Source organism: Melanostigma gelatinosum (assembly GCF_949748355.1).
Source record: "Melanostigma gelatinosum genome assembly, chromosome: 1".
Taxonomy (NCBI): domain Eukaryota; kingdom Metazoa; phylum Chordata; class Actinopteri; order Perciformes; family Zoarcidae; genus Melanostigma; species Melanostigma gelatinosum.
In genome coordinates this window covers 62,155-81,403 of record NC_136634.1, presented here as the reverse complement: position 1 = coordinate 81,403, position 19,249 = coordinate 62,155, and the positions used below count along the sequence as shown (strand labels likewise).

Sequence of the window (19,249 nt, the reverse complement as noted above, 5' to 3'; positions counted from 1 at the left end):
TTTGTAATTTTTCACAGGATATGCACCAAAATATGCACGGCGAGCCAACATTTGGCGATACAGGGTCCAAACGGGTCTACGGTCGATCATTGATTTTACGCTGTTCGATTAGGAATTGACCGTTTTGGGCTTTTTTTTACGTTTATCCAATTAAGGCAGTAGCGGGCCATCAGGGCCTGCAAGGCCTTCTCTGCTGGCCTAAACAGAATCACAAAGCTATATATATATTTTTTTTAAATATATATATATGTATGATTTTATAATTTAATAATTTTTCTTAAATTACCTTATGTTCTCATTGCACAGCTACTGTCTTCCTCAGTTGCTCTGCTTCCAGTGCAGCTTGTTTTAAGTCGAGCTTTTATCCAATCAGATTTCACCTCTGTGTCTCTAGGTAGAACAGAGGCCAGAGGCCTGCAGAGTACGTGATTGGTCAGTGGGCTAGCCTGACGTGTGGGGCGGTGACAATCCCAAAATCTGCTGCCTCTGTGAGCGGACATCTTCAGCCTGAAACGCATTAAAACGTATTCAAGAAATACAACTAGGGAGGCTCGACTGTCTTCACTGGCGTCCATGAATGGAGAAGGACTTCTTACTGGAACTAAAATTCACGGATGTACTGAACAACCGTGAGATTAAACTCTTTATTAACAAAGAAAGGAGGATGGAGTTTGTCTTTAAACAGTGAACAGCAGCTCTGCTAAGTTAAATGCATTTGTTTTTACATCTGCAGTAGCTTTAATATGCTTGTTTATATATTATTATTTGTACAACTTGTTCTTATGAAGATTTTTGTTTGGTTTAATATGTGATAGGAACCATTGTTGCGTCCAGTGTTGTTCTGGGGACATATTTAGCCGCTGCCAACTTGGCAACTCTCTCGCTAAATCTGGTGAGTTTCCAAACCCTCATGGCGACTTGTTTTGTCAAAAGCTACTAGTGACAAATCTAGCGACTTGTTCTGGTGTTGTTGGAGACTTTTCTGGTGTTTTGACGTTCAAGCACGTACGTTCTGCACTGTCGTGAACGAGCAGCGGGAGCTGCCGTGAGTCCCTCCTCCGCCGCCCCAAAGCACACACAGGCGCAGCAGTCCCAGCTGCAGTCAGAGCAGAGGAGACGCACTCTATCTACAGGTGTTGGCTTCATTTTGACACGAAACAAATAATAACCGTAGCTGTGTTTCAGCTGCAGGACAGCAGTGAAGGATTAGGTATAAAATGCACGGCCCGCCACTGAATTAAGGTCATATATTCTCTTCTGCAACTTTGTCCAAAATCACCAATTGTCATGAACAGCGTCTAAACTAGACTTGACACAGCTTAAGAGGTGTGAAGATGGAGCAACATTTTTGCAGAGCACCTAGAACCACCAAATATTAGGTGCTTGATATTGACCCAAAGAGAGTTGCTACTCCAAAGTTAGGGTATCTGGTTGTTCTGGTGACCAATCATAGGACATCAGAAGTCTGATTAATTTGGGGGGAAAAAGGAGTCTGGAATTATTTTTTTTAAAGCTTCCAAATTGTAGGGACACTTTCCTAGGGTTGCCAAGAATGTTGCAAAATTGAGCTCTCTAGCTGCTCAGAAGCCTGAGCAGCAGCCTAACGTAACACCCATAATGTTTGAATATAAATTAATTTGAAATTGAGAATCTGTCCACCAGAAATAACTTTATATCAGCAACCTCAACTCACTTAGGGTTACATTTAAGGGTCTTACCAAGGGTCTAGAGCTCCCAAAATCATGTTGTTAGATATCACTCCATGACCTTAAAAGCAGAGTAGAGCTAAAGAAAAGGCATCATCTAAAGTAGTTCTCAATATTATATTAGTGTCCTTGGATGGGACTCTACCATCCACCTCAAATACTTTTAGTGGGCAAAATTTCCAAGCACTAATTAGTTGAGGGACACAGACTAAGGACATCCTCAGCTGTTGCCTGACATGTCCCGATTTGGGCGGTTTTTGATTTCATATGCTAAGATTAGACTATTCTGACCATTAGTTGACCCAACTGAGGCTTTCTCGACCTCCAAATACGGATCCAATTAGACGGATTGAAAATTAAGGATGTTTTCCTTCTCCGAAGCGAGGGCTGAATTGTAAAATACAGATTTTATAAAGCCCCTGAGGCAAATTTGTGATTTGTTATGTTGGGCTATATGTATAAATTGGACTTGAATTAAATAAAAATGTGTTAAATGTGTTACCTCTCCATCGGTGGACGGATCTGATCCAGAGTATCTGCTGTCACAGACGATGTCGTCGATGCTGTCGGCTGGCTGGTTGGAAACAGAAGGGAACCAAAGCGAACAATCTTCTGCAAAGTAACGAAAAACCTTCCAGCTCCTTCCGAAATCTTTTGATCGCTCCACCAACATAGCCGCCGGACGGAAACTCTGCAAGCAGAGAGAGCACGCAGGAAGACTGTATATACATGCATACAATTTTAAAAAGGCTTCCCTGGGAAGCCACTTTCATCCCCAACCCTTGAAATGAAAAAATGAAATGTATAGAAAGTTATTTTCAATCCAGCATTGTTGTTTGGCACCTGATTAAGATAAGATGTCGAAATGTTGGTCTTTGATTCAACAAAATGTTGATTATCTCACAGAGAATCAATAACATGAGCAGGAGGTTCAGATTATCACGAAAAAGTACAGTAAAAGTTCAACAGTCCGGATGCATCAAACAATCCAAGAGAAACTGTGTGCAAATTAAACTGAATGTCTGTGACATCACATCAGCCAATCCGAGTTAGGAAAGGCGCTGACTAACTGCCTGTGATCATTGATAATTCATCTGTACAGGTTTGTGTTTTACCTTGAAGGTGAGGACCAGATGACTGAACTGGAACACAGTCTCCAGATCCAGCCGGACGCTGACCTGTTGAATTCCTCCAGACAAGACAACAATATGCAGGTGAATTAGTATTGTATATGGAACTATTCGATTTGTTACATCACTAATTAATATAATGATAATTAATGATGGTATGTTGAAGGTTACCCAATCATATTTTCCTGTTTACATTGATACTCCAACCTGTTTGAATGCTCCTATATTTCCCAGAAGTCACAGTGAACACTGTTCAGAGACCATTAGCTCTGCAAACTAGTAACCAGTAACATCAATGCTAAGCCTAATGCTTCATCCAGCCAAAGCTGAAGATACAATATCTCTGTATTAGTCTAACTTCCACCACATTACAGAAGGAGAAAACTAATTATTATTTTTCAGTCCAAATATAAACAAACAGATGGACGTCTAAAACAGCACAAAGGAGAAGAAAAGAACAAAGGGTGCTTTCTGTTTAGAAAATAGAAAAGATGAAAATCATTGATCTCAGAACACATTAAATATAATTTCAGACATTTGCCGTCACCATCATACGGACTGGAGATCAGTTCCTGATGCTCTTCACTATAAATCTCACCATTTAAAAAAATATATTAGGATTGTCTTTTGATATTTAGTATATCCAACAATGTGACAAAAGTACATTTAACAGTTATAAACAATCAAATAAAAGGAAATAAAATGTTATGCAGATGAGACATTTAGTTCAGAAGATAGAAACTCTTTGATTGGACAGTTTTTACCTTTGTGATGTTTTAAACTCACCGTTTTCAGATTGCCACCACTTCATTTTTCTTTCAGGGTCGAAGGTTGTGATGACGTTCTCAATGCGGTGGCTGTTGGGGTTGCCATGGCGATTGTATGGCAGATGAGAGTCACATGTGAAACATTTTTTTTCCGCCTGATGGACGAAGTCACATTAAACCAAACTGATCAATAATTATCAATACGTCATTGTATAAAATGTATTATGAAGTCTCAGTTCCTTCAGCAGCATCTGACTATGTGACCCGTTTCAATACAACTTGACTTGTTTTTAACAATTTTCGAAAATTAACTTTGACTTTGATTATTGACCAGTACAAAGCTCTGATTTATTCTGTCTGATTTAGAAAAATTTACACTTTGCCATGATGAACAAGTAGAATTATCGCAAGATGAAAAACACTGTAAGTGGTTGTTGTGGAAATGTATCATATGGTTCTTTTAGTTATAACTTGTATCACTTAAACCTGCATATAACCCTAATGAAAAGGCTGTGAACCTGGCCTTGGGGGGTGCAGCGGCCGACGGAGGATGACGACATCTGCGAGGGGGAGGGTCAAGGGAGAGGAGACGAGATAACGCGCATATATACTCTGTTTTGTCTATTCATTGTTGTTAGACCTCCGAACCATCCACGGGGAAAGAGCTCTATTATCCACATCTTTATTCTTTATTCCTTACGTTTTTTGGCACTTATCTCCTTCCACATTTTTTAAGCTACAGAAACCGTTCGAGTATCAACATATTCAGCTCTTTCAGGACATGCCGGCTATGAATTTTCATACTTCTACCTCTTATGCTTTTTGAAATATTAAGTATTTTGCAATTTATTTTGGAATGGGATCTCTATGGAGAAAATTTTAAAATCCTCTTAAACTTCTTAAACCTCTGCTACATACACCATTCCAACTTTAAAAGGTTGAAAAAACCCTGAACTATTGCTGTATAATTCACTTTTTGATATATTTTACACTTTTTGAACTGTCACAATTTAACTTTTATGATTTTTTATGACTTTATAATGGGTGTGTATTGCGCAGCTCAGACTGCGTGATGTTATCGCTGGAGTGAAGAGGAACGTCAGAATCTTGTGGAAAAAACATTTATACTTTAACACTGAGTCCACAATTTTCACTCTTCATGCAAAATTATGGGTAAACCGGTAGCTAAGTGTGTCCTGGTCGTAGACAAATGACAACAGATTTACACATTTGGCACAACAGCCTCACATTGAGAGGAAGTCCAACTATCTGCTCCATAGAGACCAATGTTGAGATAGACAACCGTACAACATTTGTAGATGGCCACTGAAGCCACATTTGTTACACTACAGACACAATTTTCACATGATCTGTTCTTCAAGTCACCTCTGCAGTTCTAATATCGGAGCAATAGGAGCTAAGGTTGAGGCCCATTGGTCCCTCACTATTTAGGTCCACTCACTGGCACTTGTTCCCTGCCTGCCAGATTGTCTTGTGTGTCACTGCCAAGCTCGCCAGAATTATGAAAGTATTATTCGTGATCTGCATCCGACCCTGCCTGCCTGTTTTTTTGACCTTGGATTCTTTGCCTGCCCATTGTTGGATAACCCTTTTTGACTGACTTTTTGACCCAGCCTGAACACAAATAAACCAAGAACAGTTAGGAGCATTTCTGTGAAAGAACAAAGATTGTAAAGAAAGAAGAGATGAAAAAGAAACTGCAGTTGGAGGAAAAAGAAGGAAAAATGCAGTGAAAAGGAGAAGTGATTCCTCAGGGTGGAAAAAAGCAGCGTGAGATAATGAAGTGACAGATCAGAACATGTTTGAGTATGAAAGCCAGAGTTCAAGGCAGAGACACGTCAATCAGACAGAAAGCAGAGAATAGAAATAATTCAGACAGAGAACACCAAGTTGAGCTGGACTACATATTTATGTATAGTGCTGGGCAAGTTAACGCGTTATTATCGTTATTTATTTTTTTTATTTTGAAAGTCCGTTGCTCACTGGCAGCCGTGGAGGAAGTCTTCAGACTACATTGATGCAGCGTGTGGAAGAAGTTTAGATAAACTAAAGCAAGACAAGCTAACAGATGCTACAGAGAAGTGGAGACAAACTGCAGCCGGTTAGTATTGGTCTGAGGAACGTTCTTAGGATCGCAACGAATAACGGCATGTATGAGCCTCAAGAATGAGCTAAGAAAGTTCGCGGAAAGATTAACGTGAGACAACATCCGTTTTCTTCAGACGAACATCCGGTTTTCAGAATAAGATGCAAACAAAGTATGAATTACGTATATTCACATTAAGTATAAAACATGCTGCATCTCGTGAGAGGGAAAATACACCTAAATTGTGGGTAAAGTGTCTTTATTCTTTGATCGCTGGGTCACCATCATCACCTCTGAGTTACAGCATCATAGTGATGAAGAGTAGAGCTGCATTCACATGCTCTGACTGTCATGAAGACAGACATTTAGCTGAAACGTGCTGAAACATGCTATTCCTGTTACACAGCAGTGGAACGTTTCACATACAGTCACACACTGAGCACAGATAGTGAAGAGATAGAACTGCTGCTGTGTAAAGGGAATACTACTGTTAAAAAGAACCTGATTTGTTTAAAGTGTTTGCAAACCAAATGTTATTGCCCTTTTGTTCATATAGCAGTACTATATTAATCGCAAAAAATCCATGCGATTAATCGCGATTAAAAATTGTAATCGTTGCCCAGCACTAGTATGTATGTATGTATGTATGTATGTGTGTGTGTATATATATATATATATATACATATACATATACATACATATATATACACATATATATATATATATACACATAGCCCGCTGAAAATGTTGAGCTCTTTCAGGAGAGGGGTGCTTTGACTTTTCATATTTGTAATCTTTAAACTTTTTGAATTAAGCTATTTGCAATTTTCTTTTGAATGGGATCTCTATGGAGAAAATCTTCAAATCCTGTTATACTTCAACTTTCAAAGCCTTCTTCTTCCTCATACTTTCAGCTACAGACACCATAGTTAAACATTTCAACGAGAAGGTGTTTCAGCAGTGCAGTTTAAATGCTTTTGGGCTTCAATATTTTTCAGATAGTCTCCCATTTCTTCATTTTCAGCAATTTTTTCACAATTCATTTCAGCTTTCAGCATTCCAACGCATTTTCAGCAGGAAATGCATTGTCTAGTTATACTAGTTGCACTACTTATATTTTGACTCAAACTAGATTTTGCACTTTTTATTGCAAAATAAAAAAATGTGTTCAATAATTAGAGACAGCTTGAGTTCATCGGAGAGGGTTAGTGTCTTTTTCTTTCCTTCTGTAGAAACATATTGATCTTTGATTGTAGACAAAAACCTTCCCATGATTTAAGGTGACCTCTGACCTCCAGGTATCCAATGATACAATAGTTCTGTGGTCCATCCAGTCCACAGGTGGATGAGGCTGACAGTTGAGTTGCTCGACCCACCATCAAGTCACCGAGCTGGGGATTACAGGAGCCGCCGGGACAGTGGTCATTGCGATCCTGGGGGTCCTGGAGTCGAGCTACTGGAAGAAAAACTGCAGGAGGATAGATCAGTAGGTAAAATAACATTTTAAAGTAATCTGTTCAAAATGTTTCAGCAGACATGAGGAATATTTCCAGATGATGAAATAGTGACATCTGTGGTATGAATAGTTTGGAAACATCATTGAACTTCGAGAAAGAGCTGTAATAAGAATATATTCGAGAATCTAAAAGAGAATCTAGAAAGATACCGTCAGGCAGAGTTGAGGATTTTCTTTTATATGAATCACAATAAAGACTTTATTTGACCTTATTGCAAATTACAACAAACAATGATGAATTAGTTGATTTCAGTGGAGAATCATTACATATTATATCATATGTAGAACAATTTACAGGAAGGTTTTTAAATACAACAGACTGAGGGGGAAAATCAAGTGACAACAAGCAGAACAATTCTACCCAAGAGCTCAACAAGTGATTACATGTCTGAAGACACTTCATCTGCTGACAGAACAGAGTTTGATGCCAAAGAAAATCAGACGGATTCTCCCTGAATCTACAAACCTGACAAGGCCTGCCTGCATCAATACACCTGATACGCTCCATCCTGGTTCAATACACCTGATTAATCCTAACTCAGGGGTCGGCAACCTGCGGCTCTTCAGCCCCTCTGTCGCGGCTCCCTGAGTCTACATCCACACTAATACGTTTTTGTTCAACGATCTCCGTCCACATAGCGTTTCAGCATCATTTTCTAAATCAGTGGTCCCCAACCTGGCCGCGGACCGGTACCGGGCCGTGTATCATTTGGTACCGGGCGCACAGAAAGAATGAATATTATATTATTTCCGTTTTATTGATTATTAGAGTCTGAAAGAAGTTTTATTTCGAAAAATGACCGGATTCTCAAGCAATTTCATCCGCCTGTGCCTCTTGACACATGTCAAGATGCTTGTCTCGGTCACATGATACGTTACATCAAAAATGAAGCCCGCAAACTAGCGAAAATGAGTAAATAACTTTTGGAGAGCTTCTTTGCAAAGGGGGAAAGGCCACTAAGGAGACAGAAGAAGAGCTACAACTTCCAAGAACATGAAAGTTTAATTTAACAGACAATATCAGGAGTCTGATTAAATATCAGGAGTAATTCTGATGCGCCAAACCCGCTCTGCAGAATATGTGGCGACAGAGGAAGATCAGCTGCTGGAGGTTGTAAACGACGGTGGCCTTAAAAGTATGTTTGAGACAACTCTGATGGTGTTTGGATTAAAATCAAGGCTGAATATCCTGAGATCGCCACTAAAGCACTGAAAACCGTGCTTCCATTTCACACATCCTCTTTCTGAAGTAGGATTTTCTGCAGTGACGGCAATCAAAACTAAATGACTGAGTAGACTGGACATAAGGAACAGACTTCGGGTGTCATTGTCTCCCGTTACCCCCAGATGGGACCATCTCGTCAGATAAACAAGCTCAGGGCTCCCACTGATTCAGCGTTATTGTGAGTTATATTTGTTTATGCATTTTATATTTGTTTTCATGCTGCTCGCTAGTCGCTCCAAAAACAGCTGCTTCCTCCGTAATAATGCAGACTTTAACTGAACAACAGCTGCTAGTAGAGATAACAAGGTCAGTAATACCTGACCTTAAATCAAAATGTTTTAATATTTAGTCAACTAAAATGTGCATCACATCCTATTACGCCTGTCAAGCGCCTTTCCCTGCAGGTGGCTCATCATGATTGCAGACCCCCGCCCTCGGTAAACTATCAATGGATAAATCCAAAAAAGAAAAGTCACGGAGGAAAATAGAGTTTAATTTATCGTGGACGTATTAATTTGCTTTCACTGCCAACGATGCTGGTTTACCTGTATATGATTGATATGTGCAAACAATGTAATGTTGAATGTCACTTCCAGAACAAACACACAGCATGTGCTGAAAAGTGTCACGCTGGAGATGATTTCTCAACTGCTGCAGCAAACTCTCCTCTTCATAAGAGTTTGATATTGTTCAAACAGGTAAAATAGCAATAAAATGTCAATTGTATTTATTCTTGTTCTATAATTTCATAAATACAACAAACTATAGTTTTTGTACATATAATATAACTATATACAAAACTTTATCAGTTGTGATATCAAATAGCTTTTGCGGCTCCAGACAAATTTTATTTGGTGGAAAATAGAACGAAATGGCTCTTTGGATAGTAAAGGTTGCCGACCCCTGTTCTAACTGGATCAATACACCTGATTCCCTCTATCCTAGATCAATAAACCTGATACATCCATCCTGGATCAAGACACCTGATACATCCTAAGTGGATCAATACCTCTCCTCTCTTTCTTGATGAATACATTTCCTCTCGGATTAAATGTTAGATCTTGTCTGATCTTTACAATCAGTTCACCCTAAAATCTACTTGATTACATTTGACAGAATCATCAACATCGTGACATCACATGTTATTTTGGAAAACAAATTTGCCAATCAGCTTCATGTACCAAACAGCTTAATGTGCCAATCAGCTTAATATGCCAATCCAAATCCAGAAAATGTGACCAAACAAGCTGAACTCACCTATGAAGAAGATGAAGATCATGTTGTGCTGAGATGTTTGATGGACTCTGATGGAATCTCTGACTGCTGGACTCTCTGATGGACTCTTATGGACTCTACTTGATTCTCTGATGGACTCTCTCCTGGACTCTGCTGGACTCTCTGATGGACTCTGAAGGACTCTCTCACTCTCTCTGCTGGAGCACAAACATGTACAAGGATTCAAACACACGAGTTAAATATATAATTTATTGTCTGACGGCTGATCTGAGCTCAGTTTTATCTCCCAAAACAAATAAAACACAAACCTAGAGTCCTGAACACAAACATCAAAAGCACAACCCGACCTTCATCTGTGAGGGACTGTTGACATTTACAATGGACAGGAATTCCCTTCTGGTGGTTTCATGACTTCACATTAAACTGCAGACAAACTACACATAAAGTGAAGAATCTTTGTCTTTGAGACAGTCCCTGAGTCAAAATGTATGTCTTCTGTCTTTCACAAACCAAACCTGGACCAGGACATATAATAGTAACACCCCCCCCCCCCCCCTTGCAGTAGCCTTCGGGGACTGATGAACTTTAAGGGGAATGTTTGGGCCTCAGCAGTAATTGTGGTGATTTACTGAATGAGTGTGTTTCTACTTAAACTCAGAGTAGAAACTGTGCTGACATGTAAAACAATGCAGAAGGTCCTGTTGGTGAATAACAGGCTGTCAGTAACTGTGTGTGAGCAGAAGCAACGTTCATGTTTTATTGTATTTCTGCTGTTAAATACAGTATGTGTATAACAGTCTAACTTTGTGCCATCTAAGAATTAAAGACACCATCAAAGAATCAAAGAAACCATCTAGGATTAAAAACACCTTCTAAGATTTAAAGACACCATCGAAGATTATTTCAATGCTTTATTTCCTCTATTATACAGCCATCAGATAGGACTGAAACAATGGCAGGGACTCAGCCTTTGTATATCAGAAATCAGTATTAAAGCTCGTGTTTGTAAACTCGAGAAAGTAGCATGAGTTTGCCATATTTTTCAAATAATCCAAGCGAAAAACCCAGCCCAGTCTCTATTTCAATGAAAGTAGCTAGCAGCACCTGCTACAAAAGTTGTTAAATCTACCAAAAAAGTCACTGAGCCAGCAACACTGACAATCTGTGTATTCAGGCCTTCCTTTCAAAGCCACTCTCCCAAAAGTGAAATACTAAATAATGAACTTAAACATATAATAAAAGTAAACGACAAACACAGATATTGTTAGAATTTACAGCTTTCAAGCTAGCAGCTTGTGGAAGACTTGTATTATACTAAATGATTTACCACCACACATCAAGAAAACTGTAACAACCTCAGAATAAGTACTTTGTATTTAGAAAAGTGAAAGTTGATCTGTTTTCTACTACAGCCAGTCACTGTCATTGCCACGGTAACATGTTGTCTCACTATGACTCCAACAGATTACACTTATTAAAACTAAACACACATCAGCTCAGCTTATCCGCTTACATTTGGTTGAGAGGTTTTGTTAGAAACGACTTAAATCCAGGTTGGTGGAGAGCAACACCTCAAACATGTCAAATAAAGATTAAAGACACTTTATCAATCTACCAACAACATAAATCATCATAAGTCAACTAGCAACAGGGTTCAGGTCTCATTTGGAACAAATGGAGTGAATAGGAGCCTACCTGCTTCTGCTGCCACACTAAAAGAATGAACACACCTGGGCAGGTAACAGCACACCTGAGACAAATGTGGCCAGAGGCTGTTTGTATCAACGAGAGAAAGTGAGAGGGAGAGAGACATAGAGGGAGAGAGAGATAGAAAGAGAGCGAGAGGGAGCGAGGGAGAGACATAGAAAGAGAGGGAGAGAGACAGAGGGAGAGAGAGAGACATAGAGAGATTTTTCTTTATTTTTACAAAAACACTTTATTTACATATTTATAATTTGTACAATAATTTGCTCAGGGAGATCTCAGGGAAAGGGTCTGCAGGGTCCGGCTCGACTTTTCCTTGGCTGTAGTTCATGAGGAGGCTCCTCTCTTTCCCAGTCAGCCTCTGGCTCCACAGCTCCAGGAGCCTCCTCGCCACCCGGACAGAATGCAGACCGAGCAGAGAACCCAGGGCCGGGGCATCGCTCAGCATCGGCCCCACTGCATCCACCAGCTGCTGCAGGCACAGGGTTTGTGATTTGCGCAGCGCCCCCATCAGGCCAGGGGTGACACTGCTGCTGATGTCCAGCTTGGCCCTGTGAATCAATGGTTCTCTCAACAACCAGTACAGAGAGTTAGACTTTGGGCACCTTTTACGAGTAAAAAGGGCCCAAGACTTAAAAACACCCTGATAAAACAGAGGTAGCCCACTTAACTTTAAACAACTACAATCAATTAAAAACAGAGCAGTATCCAGCCCCAGGTTATCTGCACGTCTGAGAATGCAGCTGACCACATCTCTCCACACTAAACCATCCAGACTTGTGGGGTATTTTTCCACAAACTGAAGTCTAAAAGTGGTTCGGGGTTAGGGTTAGAGCAGGGGTGTCAAACTCATTTTCACTCTGGGCCACATCAGCATCATGTTTCCCTCAAAGGGCCGGTTGTAACTGTAAGACTGTATAACTAACTTCTCCCTAACATATTGTTAAATAACTCTCTGCATTTGATTGTTGTTTGTTCAAGTGTAAAAATATTGTACATGCAGTTATATAAATGAAAAATGATATTTTAACACATTTCTGTTATTATAACATAAATCATTTTAATTGAGGGTTAATAAACCCACTACTCTATCAAAGATCAAACTATTAAAGAAAATAACAAAGACAAATATCAAACACAAGTTATGACATTAACTTTGTTCAAAGCCGTTTGTGTCACCTCTCTGCAGTGGTGTATAAAGTACTCAAAAGCCATACTTGAGTAAAAGTAAAGATACCTTACTGGAAAACTACTCCAGTAAAAGTAAAAAGTCACCTATTAGAATACTACTTGAGTAAAAGTCTTAAAGTATCTGATATTTATTGTACTTAAGTACAAAAGTACTTAAGTACAAAAGTAATTTTCTGATATTAAATGTACATCATAACCTGAACATTAAATGAACATCATAACCTGTTCATTGGAAGTAAAAGTACAAGTAAATGCTGTTAATAAAAAAGCAAAGGGTCAGAATTGTGAGAATTATGAAGTGTATTCTTTTAAGTGCTGTGGCACCATGACCAAGGACATGGAGCTGTGTTGAACATAATTGGGTTGGCTGTGATCCATCCAGGAGCAACAATGTTCAACATAATATATTGTACATAAGTATACTTTTGCATCTACTATGAACTTATCATCATAATTCTCTGAAAAGCAATATGACACTATGAAGGAGTTGTAACGGTGCGTTTATAAGTCTGCTCATTAGACTAGAGGATGTAGAGGGCAAATGCATAATATTATGTTCAGCAAAACATATCCACTTGATGCATCAGGTCAGTGTTTAGAGAAAGGACGCCTGCCTTGTAAACTCCTATGGGCCTGATTTGAACACAATAGGCAAAGGTTTTGCTCAAGCTCAATATGCAATTGGGAGACTGCTCCCATCATAACTCCATCTGATCATCCACAACATGACTCAAATATCAAAACATGATCAATGCTAAAGCAGCAGCGAAAGTAACCCAGTCATTACTTGAAACTGAAAAATGTCCTGTTCATCTTCAAAAGAAGTTTGTTTTCAAAATTGCGAGAATTCCGTCTCGCTCTTCTTGGGCTGAAGACTCGTCCTGCGATGCTAAATAGCCTTTCACAGGCCGCTGAGGCAGGTAGAGGTGTGTTCAGCGTCACACACAGCTTGCACACAGCTGCGAAGGATTTCGCTAATGCTAACGCTAATGCTCACGCTAATGCTGCGCTCTCTCGGCTCCCGTCAGTCCTATGGTGTCACAACTGTCAACACTTCCTCAGCTCACTAACTCGCGAGCGATCCACTGGTGTTGGTCTTCGTCACCACCGTAGTTTGTTGCGGGAGTAGCAGGTGCTTCCATTTCTGCTTCCATCATGAAATCAGTCATCGTAGAGTGGAATTATACTCAGGTAGTCGCCCGCTAGCTTATAGCATGTAGCATCCTGGGAATCAAAACACCGCGGCTTTGAGAGCACTTGTTTGCAATTGCGCATTAACGCGATTAACCAATGATTTAACTTGCTGCTAGGACCACTGATTCACCAAACCTGCTTGCGTGCAGTCTGTGTTCCACCACAGTCCCCGACGCTGGTCTCATGATTAATTTTGTTTATAAAGATAGATTTGATTTTGTAGCGAGTAACGAAGGTTTCAGGGGAAATGTATCGGAGTAAAAGTACCGGTTTTCTTTGCAAAATCTAGTGAAGTAAAAGTAAAAGTCAACAGAAATATAAGTAGTAAAGTAAAGTACAGATACCCAAAAAAACTACTTAAGTACAGTAACTATACACCACTGCCTCTCTGCATCACTAATGTTCCTCCCTGTCGTCGTCCTGTGCATGGCAGCTTCATCCAAGAGCTGCTCACTGAGAGTCAGGTCTGATGAACATGGATAGATGATGTGTCCGTGTTGTCTGTGCTTTCATCAACAGTTCATTACAAACACAAGTACCTGCTCGTCTCTTAGCTAGCTGTGTTGTTAGATTGCTGCTAGTTCATGAACTCGGTCTGCGATGGTGTTTCTTCACAAACTGACATTTGTAAAAGTCTGTATCTGGTCGGAGCTCTGCTCACATACCTTTAGCATGCACTGGGCTGTAGCTGTGTAAATATATTCTGCTGTGATTGCAGTCTGCCTTTTAATTCTTGGACAATTTGATGTTTTTCTTGGAGGCTAAATTTAGCTCCGTGTTTGGTGTCAAAATGCCGACGTGAATTGTATCCTTCATCACCGACACGCCTCATAACACAGAAGACAGACCCGTTGTTCTCCTTGAAGCACAAACATGTATTCACTTTCACATCTTTCATTACATTTTCTTCCCTCTGCATCAATTTTCTCTTCGTGGACATTTTGGGATTATTTGTGGATCTTTTTCAGTCGTTGGAAAACCTCTTTTCGGGCTGTTGCCTCTCCTGTCCACCTGTTGTGATAGTTTTAATGTCGGTACACAGACAACATGCTATCTCATCATTTCAACTTTCTATCTCATCATTTCGACCATGGGGATACTTTTATTTCCAAGTCTAACTTTAAATTATTTTTCTAAAAGAAAAAAAGAAAAAAGTTTTTTTCTTTCTTTTTTTTTGCTGGCGGATTCGCGGGCCACATAAAATGACGTGGCGGGCCGAATCCGGCCCGCGGGCCTTGAGTTTGACACATGTGGGTTAGAGGGTTTACTGAATGGTGATCGTCTATAACGTTTTGAAAGTTGGTGCTAGCCTCCTGTAAACTTGCTGTGTGTGTTGGTATTAAGCCAGAGCACGTGTGTGTCAATGTTTGGTGGCTGTAGCTTGTTCCTTTGGTATAGCTGTCATAGACTCCCATTGCTTTGGGCTGGGGGCCTTAGAGGTCCTAGAGCCTGGGATAACTTTTGATAGGAAGGTCCTAGAGCCTTGGAAGTGGGCTCTACCCCCACTAATGTGGCCATTGCCAGTGCGGTACCAGGCCTGAGGTTCTAGGCACTTGGGAAGGGGTAATAAATCCCCTTCACCATATATGGCGAAGAGGCTTAGATGGTGTATAGCTCTTGGCTACTTGGTGCTAGCCTCCTGAAACTTGGTGTGTGTATTCCGAACCCTTCAGGGTCAGTTGGATTTAAATCAATATAATGTCCCTGAGGAAAGATAGCTTGCCAAAGGTCCTACAGACTGCTGGCTTGGCAGGCCGAATCAGGTCATCAGAGGGAATGTTTGATGCAAAATGCAGGCAGTTTCAACCTTTTTCTCAGATTTTATGACCATTTTTACACAGATCAAATTTACCGGCATTTTAAAGGCCTATAGTGCCAATTTAGACCTTTATTCCTGTTTTTGGGCACCTTAACTTGCAGCTACGACCTCCAAATCGTAGTAATTTATCTCTGCCAAACATAAGGGTACTTACCTTCAACCAACCTGATTTCAGGACCGGAGTTTGGGGTGGGGTGATCCGCGGGTGGACACTGGAATTAAAACTTAAAATGCTGTCCAGCGGCCTAAAGTAAAAACAAAACAAAAAAATGGTTGTTTTATTTGGAGGCGGAAGAGGGAGCAGGATAAACTGTATGTGCCCATGCTCTCTGCCTACCTCCTTGGTAGGCAGAAAACTACTTTTCCCTTACCTAACCTGCCAGCGCCATAAGTACATCTTCCCTCTTGCTTTATAAAAACTCCAAAAACACAGAGCAATAGCTGAGAACCTTATTTTTTTCTGGGGACTACATCCCATAAAACTACACCCCATAGGGGAAATTAATTGGTGTAGAAATGTGTTTTTTAAGATTGTATCTGGGTGATATGATGACTCTTTGTAAAACAAACCCCCCCCCCCTCCTTTTTCCTTTTTAAGAGGTATTTTTTGCAACCTCTGGAAACAATCATTTGATCTGAGATTGGCTGCTAAGATCTTTTTTGAAAAAATGGTATCATTAGTCCTTGTTTTTCTCTCTAATTGGAGAAAATAACATGCAGGTGTGATGATGTGATGAGTATGTCCAGGTGTGTTTGAATACAGCACTGGGCCATTCATCCCTGCCAAGGAATCGGAAAACAGCTGGTAGAAACGATATTTTAAAATTGTTCCAAACAGAAATAAACTTACCTTTAACCAACCTGATTTCAGGGCTTAATAAAAGGCATTTTTTGCAACCTCTGGAAAGATTTGTTTGATCCGAGATTGGCGGCTAAGATCCTTAAAGGGAAAATCATTAGTCATTGTTGCCCTCTCTCTAATTGGAGAGAATAACATGCAGGTGTGATGTTGTGGTGATTATGTCCAGCTGTGGCCAGCCAATCAAGAGCTCTCTTTTAAACTCCTCCCCCTGGGTTTTCTTATATATTGTGTGTGTCTTGTTAGTTTCCCTATTATTCCTCTGAAGAAGTGTCATGGCGAAATGTCAGGAGCTCTTTTTATTGCACTTAACTTTTAACCTTGCTGATTTTTAAATATATGGTTTTTAGATCCATGTTTTTACAACTATTTGATCCCTGCCCATGAAAGTAATTTGTACAAGAAATTGCACTTTACTGCACTGAAATAGCACTTTGACACCTTCTGGTCTTCTAGCCAACGGCCTCGAGAAACCAGCCACCTTAGAGAGAGTGTGTGTGTGTGGGGTGGTTTTGCACAGTTTGCCAGTGTGACTTGTGCGTTGACACCTTAAAAGGGGTTTTGAGTGTGGTTTGACACCGTGAAGCACATTGTGCTTTTTTACATGAACTGGCCTTTTTCTCGGGTTCTTTTAAAGCCTCGAAAATGATATATTAATGTGCTAGTGTCCCAGAAATGTGCTAAGTGCACTTTAAATACTCAGGTCTTTTATTAGAGGGACCTAGAGGAAAAGAAAATAACTTAAGGCCGATTAGGATCAATTTGAAAAAACCAGTAGGCAACTGTTGGGCAATTATTTGCACCTCAGTTTTTAGCCTGACTGACTTAACATATGGACCCTTGATCCATGGCTCTTTTAAAAATGTTTGATCCTCGCCTATAGAAGTTGTTTGTACAAAAGTGCATTTGATTGTGCTATTATACCGTACTAATCTCAGGTCGCCTATGAAATAGACCTAGAGAAAGGGAAGAAAAAAACTTTTTCATATCAGGGAAGGATCAATCTGAAATAATCAGAAGGCAATTGTGAAGCAATTCCTTTTCCCCTTTGTTCAGTTTTTTTTTAAAACCTAGGATTTCTATTTATTTGTCCACTTACCTGGCTCCTTATGGGGTTAGACCATGGCCTCTGGGAATCATGGACAGTTGTCGTCCCGCATTCATGTTGACAGGCTGTCTAGGAGCGTGGAAAGCACTAGACCATCCATCCCTGCCAATGAATCTGAAAATAAATTTCAGAAAAGATATTTGAGGCTGTTACAAGCAGTCCATCATGCAGAAGTGGTAGACAGGACCTTTTGGACTCAGATGTTCCCAGTAGGGCTGCGGAGACGAGTCAACAAGTTGACCTCCTTCATTGAACCCTCATCCCCTAATGCTGAGACCACTGCCAAGATCAAATTAAACACAGATGAATGGATGCGAAGTAACGTGACTATTCTTGAGCAGCATTATGATCAGGTCATAACAGCTTGCCTGCAGGACCTTCCTCTTTTCGATCAAGTGGCATTGGATAAAGCAATCACCTATGGCAAAGCAAGGTATAAAACACGACTACTAGCCTCCACTAGTCCATTTCTGCCTTGATATCGCTGGTGCAGGGTCGGGCCTGCACCAGCAGTATTATTGTTAAATTATTTATTTATATTTTTAATTATCTGATCATTTATTTTAAATCTTCCCATGTTGGAGATGCACCCTATGTTCTTCCCTCCCCCCACAGGCAGACGAGGCCCATTTTTTTGACTCCCAACCGTGTGGCAAGTTGGATAGGGTTATTTGGCATAATTTTACACATTTTTGTATGTTTTTACATTTTAAAGCACTTAGTACTTAATTTATTTCAATTTCTTTTTTAAAAAGCACTTAGGCAAGGCAAGGCAAGGCAAGTTTATTTGTATAGCACATTTCAACAACAAGGTAATTCAAAGTGCTTCACATAAAACCATTAAAAGCATCAAAACATAAGGCAAAAGAAAAGGAGATTTAAAAACAATTAAAGAAACAGTGTAAGAAATCAAATTCAGTCATAAAAAGTAGAGGAGATTTAAAACATACATTGAAACAATAATTGAAGTAGCCAAGGCCTCTGCTCTGGACCTGTCCTCTGCTACTTTCTTTTAAACTTCGCCCGTTATCAACGATTCATCGGTTAACTCAAGATTTGCGCTCTCGTACAGAAACTCCGTCGAGGATACTCTAAGCAGAGATATCATGTTTTTTCACTGGACGCTACCCACAATCCTGGTGTCCGGAGACTTGATGTCTTGATAAGGTAATTTTCACAAAAAGTAGAGGAGATTTAAAACATACATTGAAACAATAATTGAAGTAGCCAAGGCCTCTGCTCTGGACCTGTCCTCTGCTACTTTCTTTTAAACTTCGCCCGTTATCAACGATTCATCGGTTAACTCAAGATTTGCGCTCTCGTACAGAAACTCCGTCGAGGATACTCTAAGCAGAGATATCATGTTTTTTCACTGGACGCTACCCACAATCCTGGTGTCCGGAGACTTGATGTCTTGATAAGGTAATTTTCACATGTCTCCCTGAGACATTACGCTGCACGCAATCAACCATACACTGCCGCAATTCTGCAATTACTCGCACACAAACCACGTCAGGAAAAGATCTCTGCCGATCTGCGTTTTATAGTGTACGCCTTGCACGAACTCGGTCCCGGAGGAAATGGCGATATATTGTGCAGTCCTTTTAAAACCATTAAAAGCATCAAAACATAAGGCGAAAAGAAGATTTAACAGCAATTAAGAACAGTGTAAGAAATAAAATGCAAT

General features: G+C 40.1%; 1 protein-coding gene across 1 annotated transcript in view; it reads right to left on the bottom strand.

The window, feature by feature from the left end:
* The window catches only part of lamb4 (laminin, beta 4), a 41,212-nt gene extending 31,332 nt beyond the window's left edge, over positions 1-9,880 (bottom strand). Inside the window, exons 1-5 of the mRNA XM_079268288.1 lie at positions 9,709-9,880; positions 7,003-7,178; positions 3,623-3,758; positions 2,822-2,895; positions 2,209-2,397 (exon numbers count right to left, since the gene is read on the bottom strand). Of these exons, the coding sequence (XP_079124414.1) occupies positions 2,209-2,397; positions 2,822-2,895; positions 3,623-3,758; positions 7,003-7,178; positions 9,709-9,730 (597 nt within the window). The 5' untranslated portion in view covers positions 9,731-9,880. The remainder of the gene's footprint in view (positions 1-2,208; positions 2,398-2,821; positions 2,896-3,622; positions 3,759-7,002; positions 7,179-9,708) is intronic.
* Positions 9,881-19,249: the final 9,369 nt, after the last annotated feature.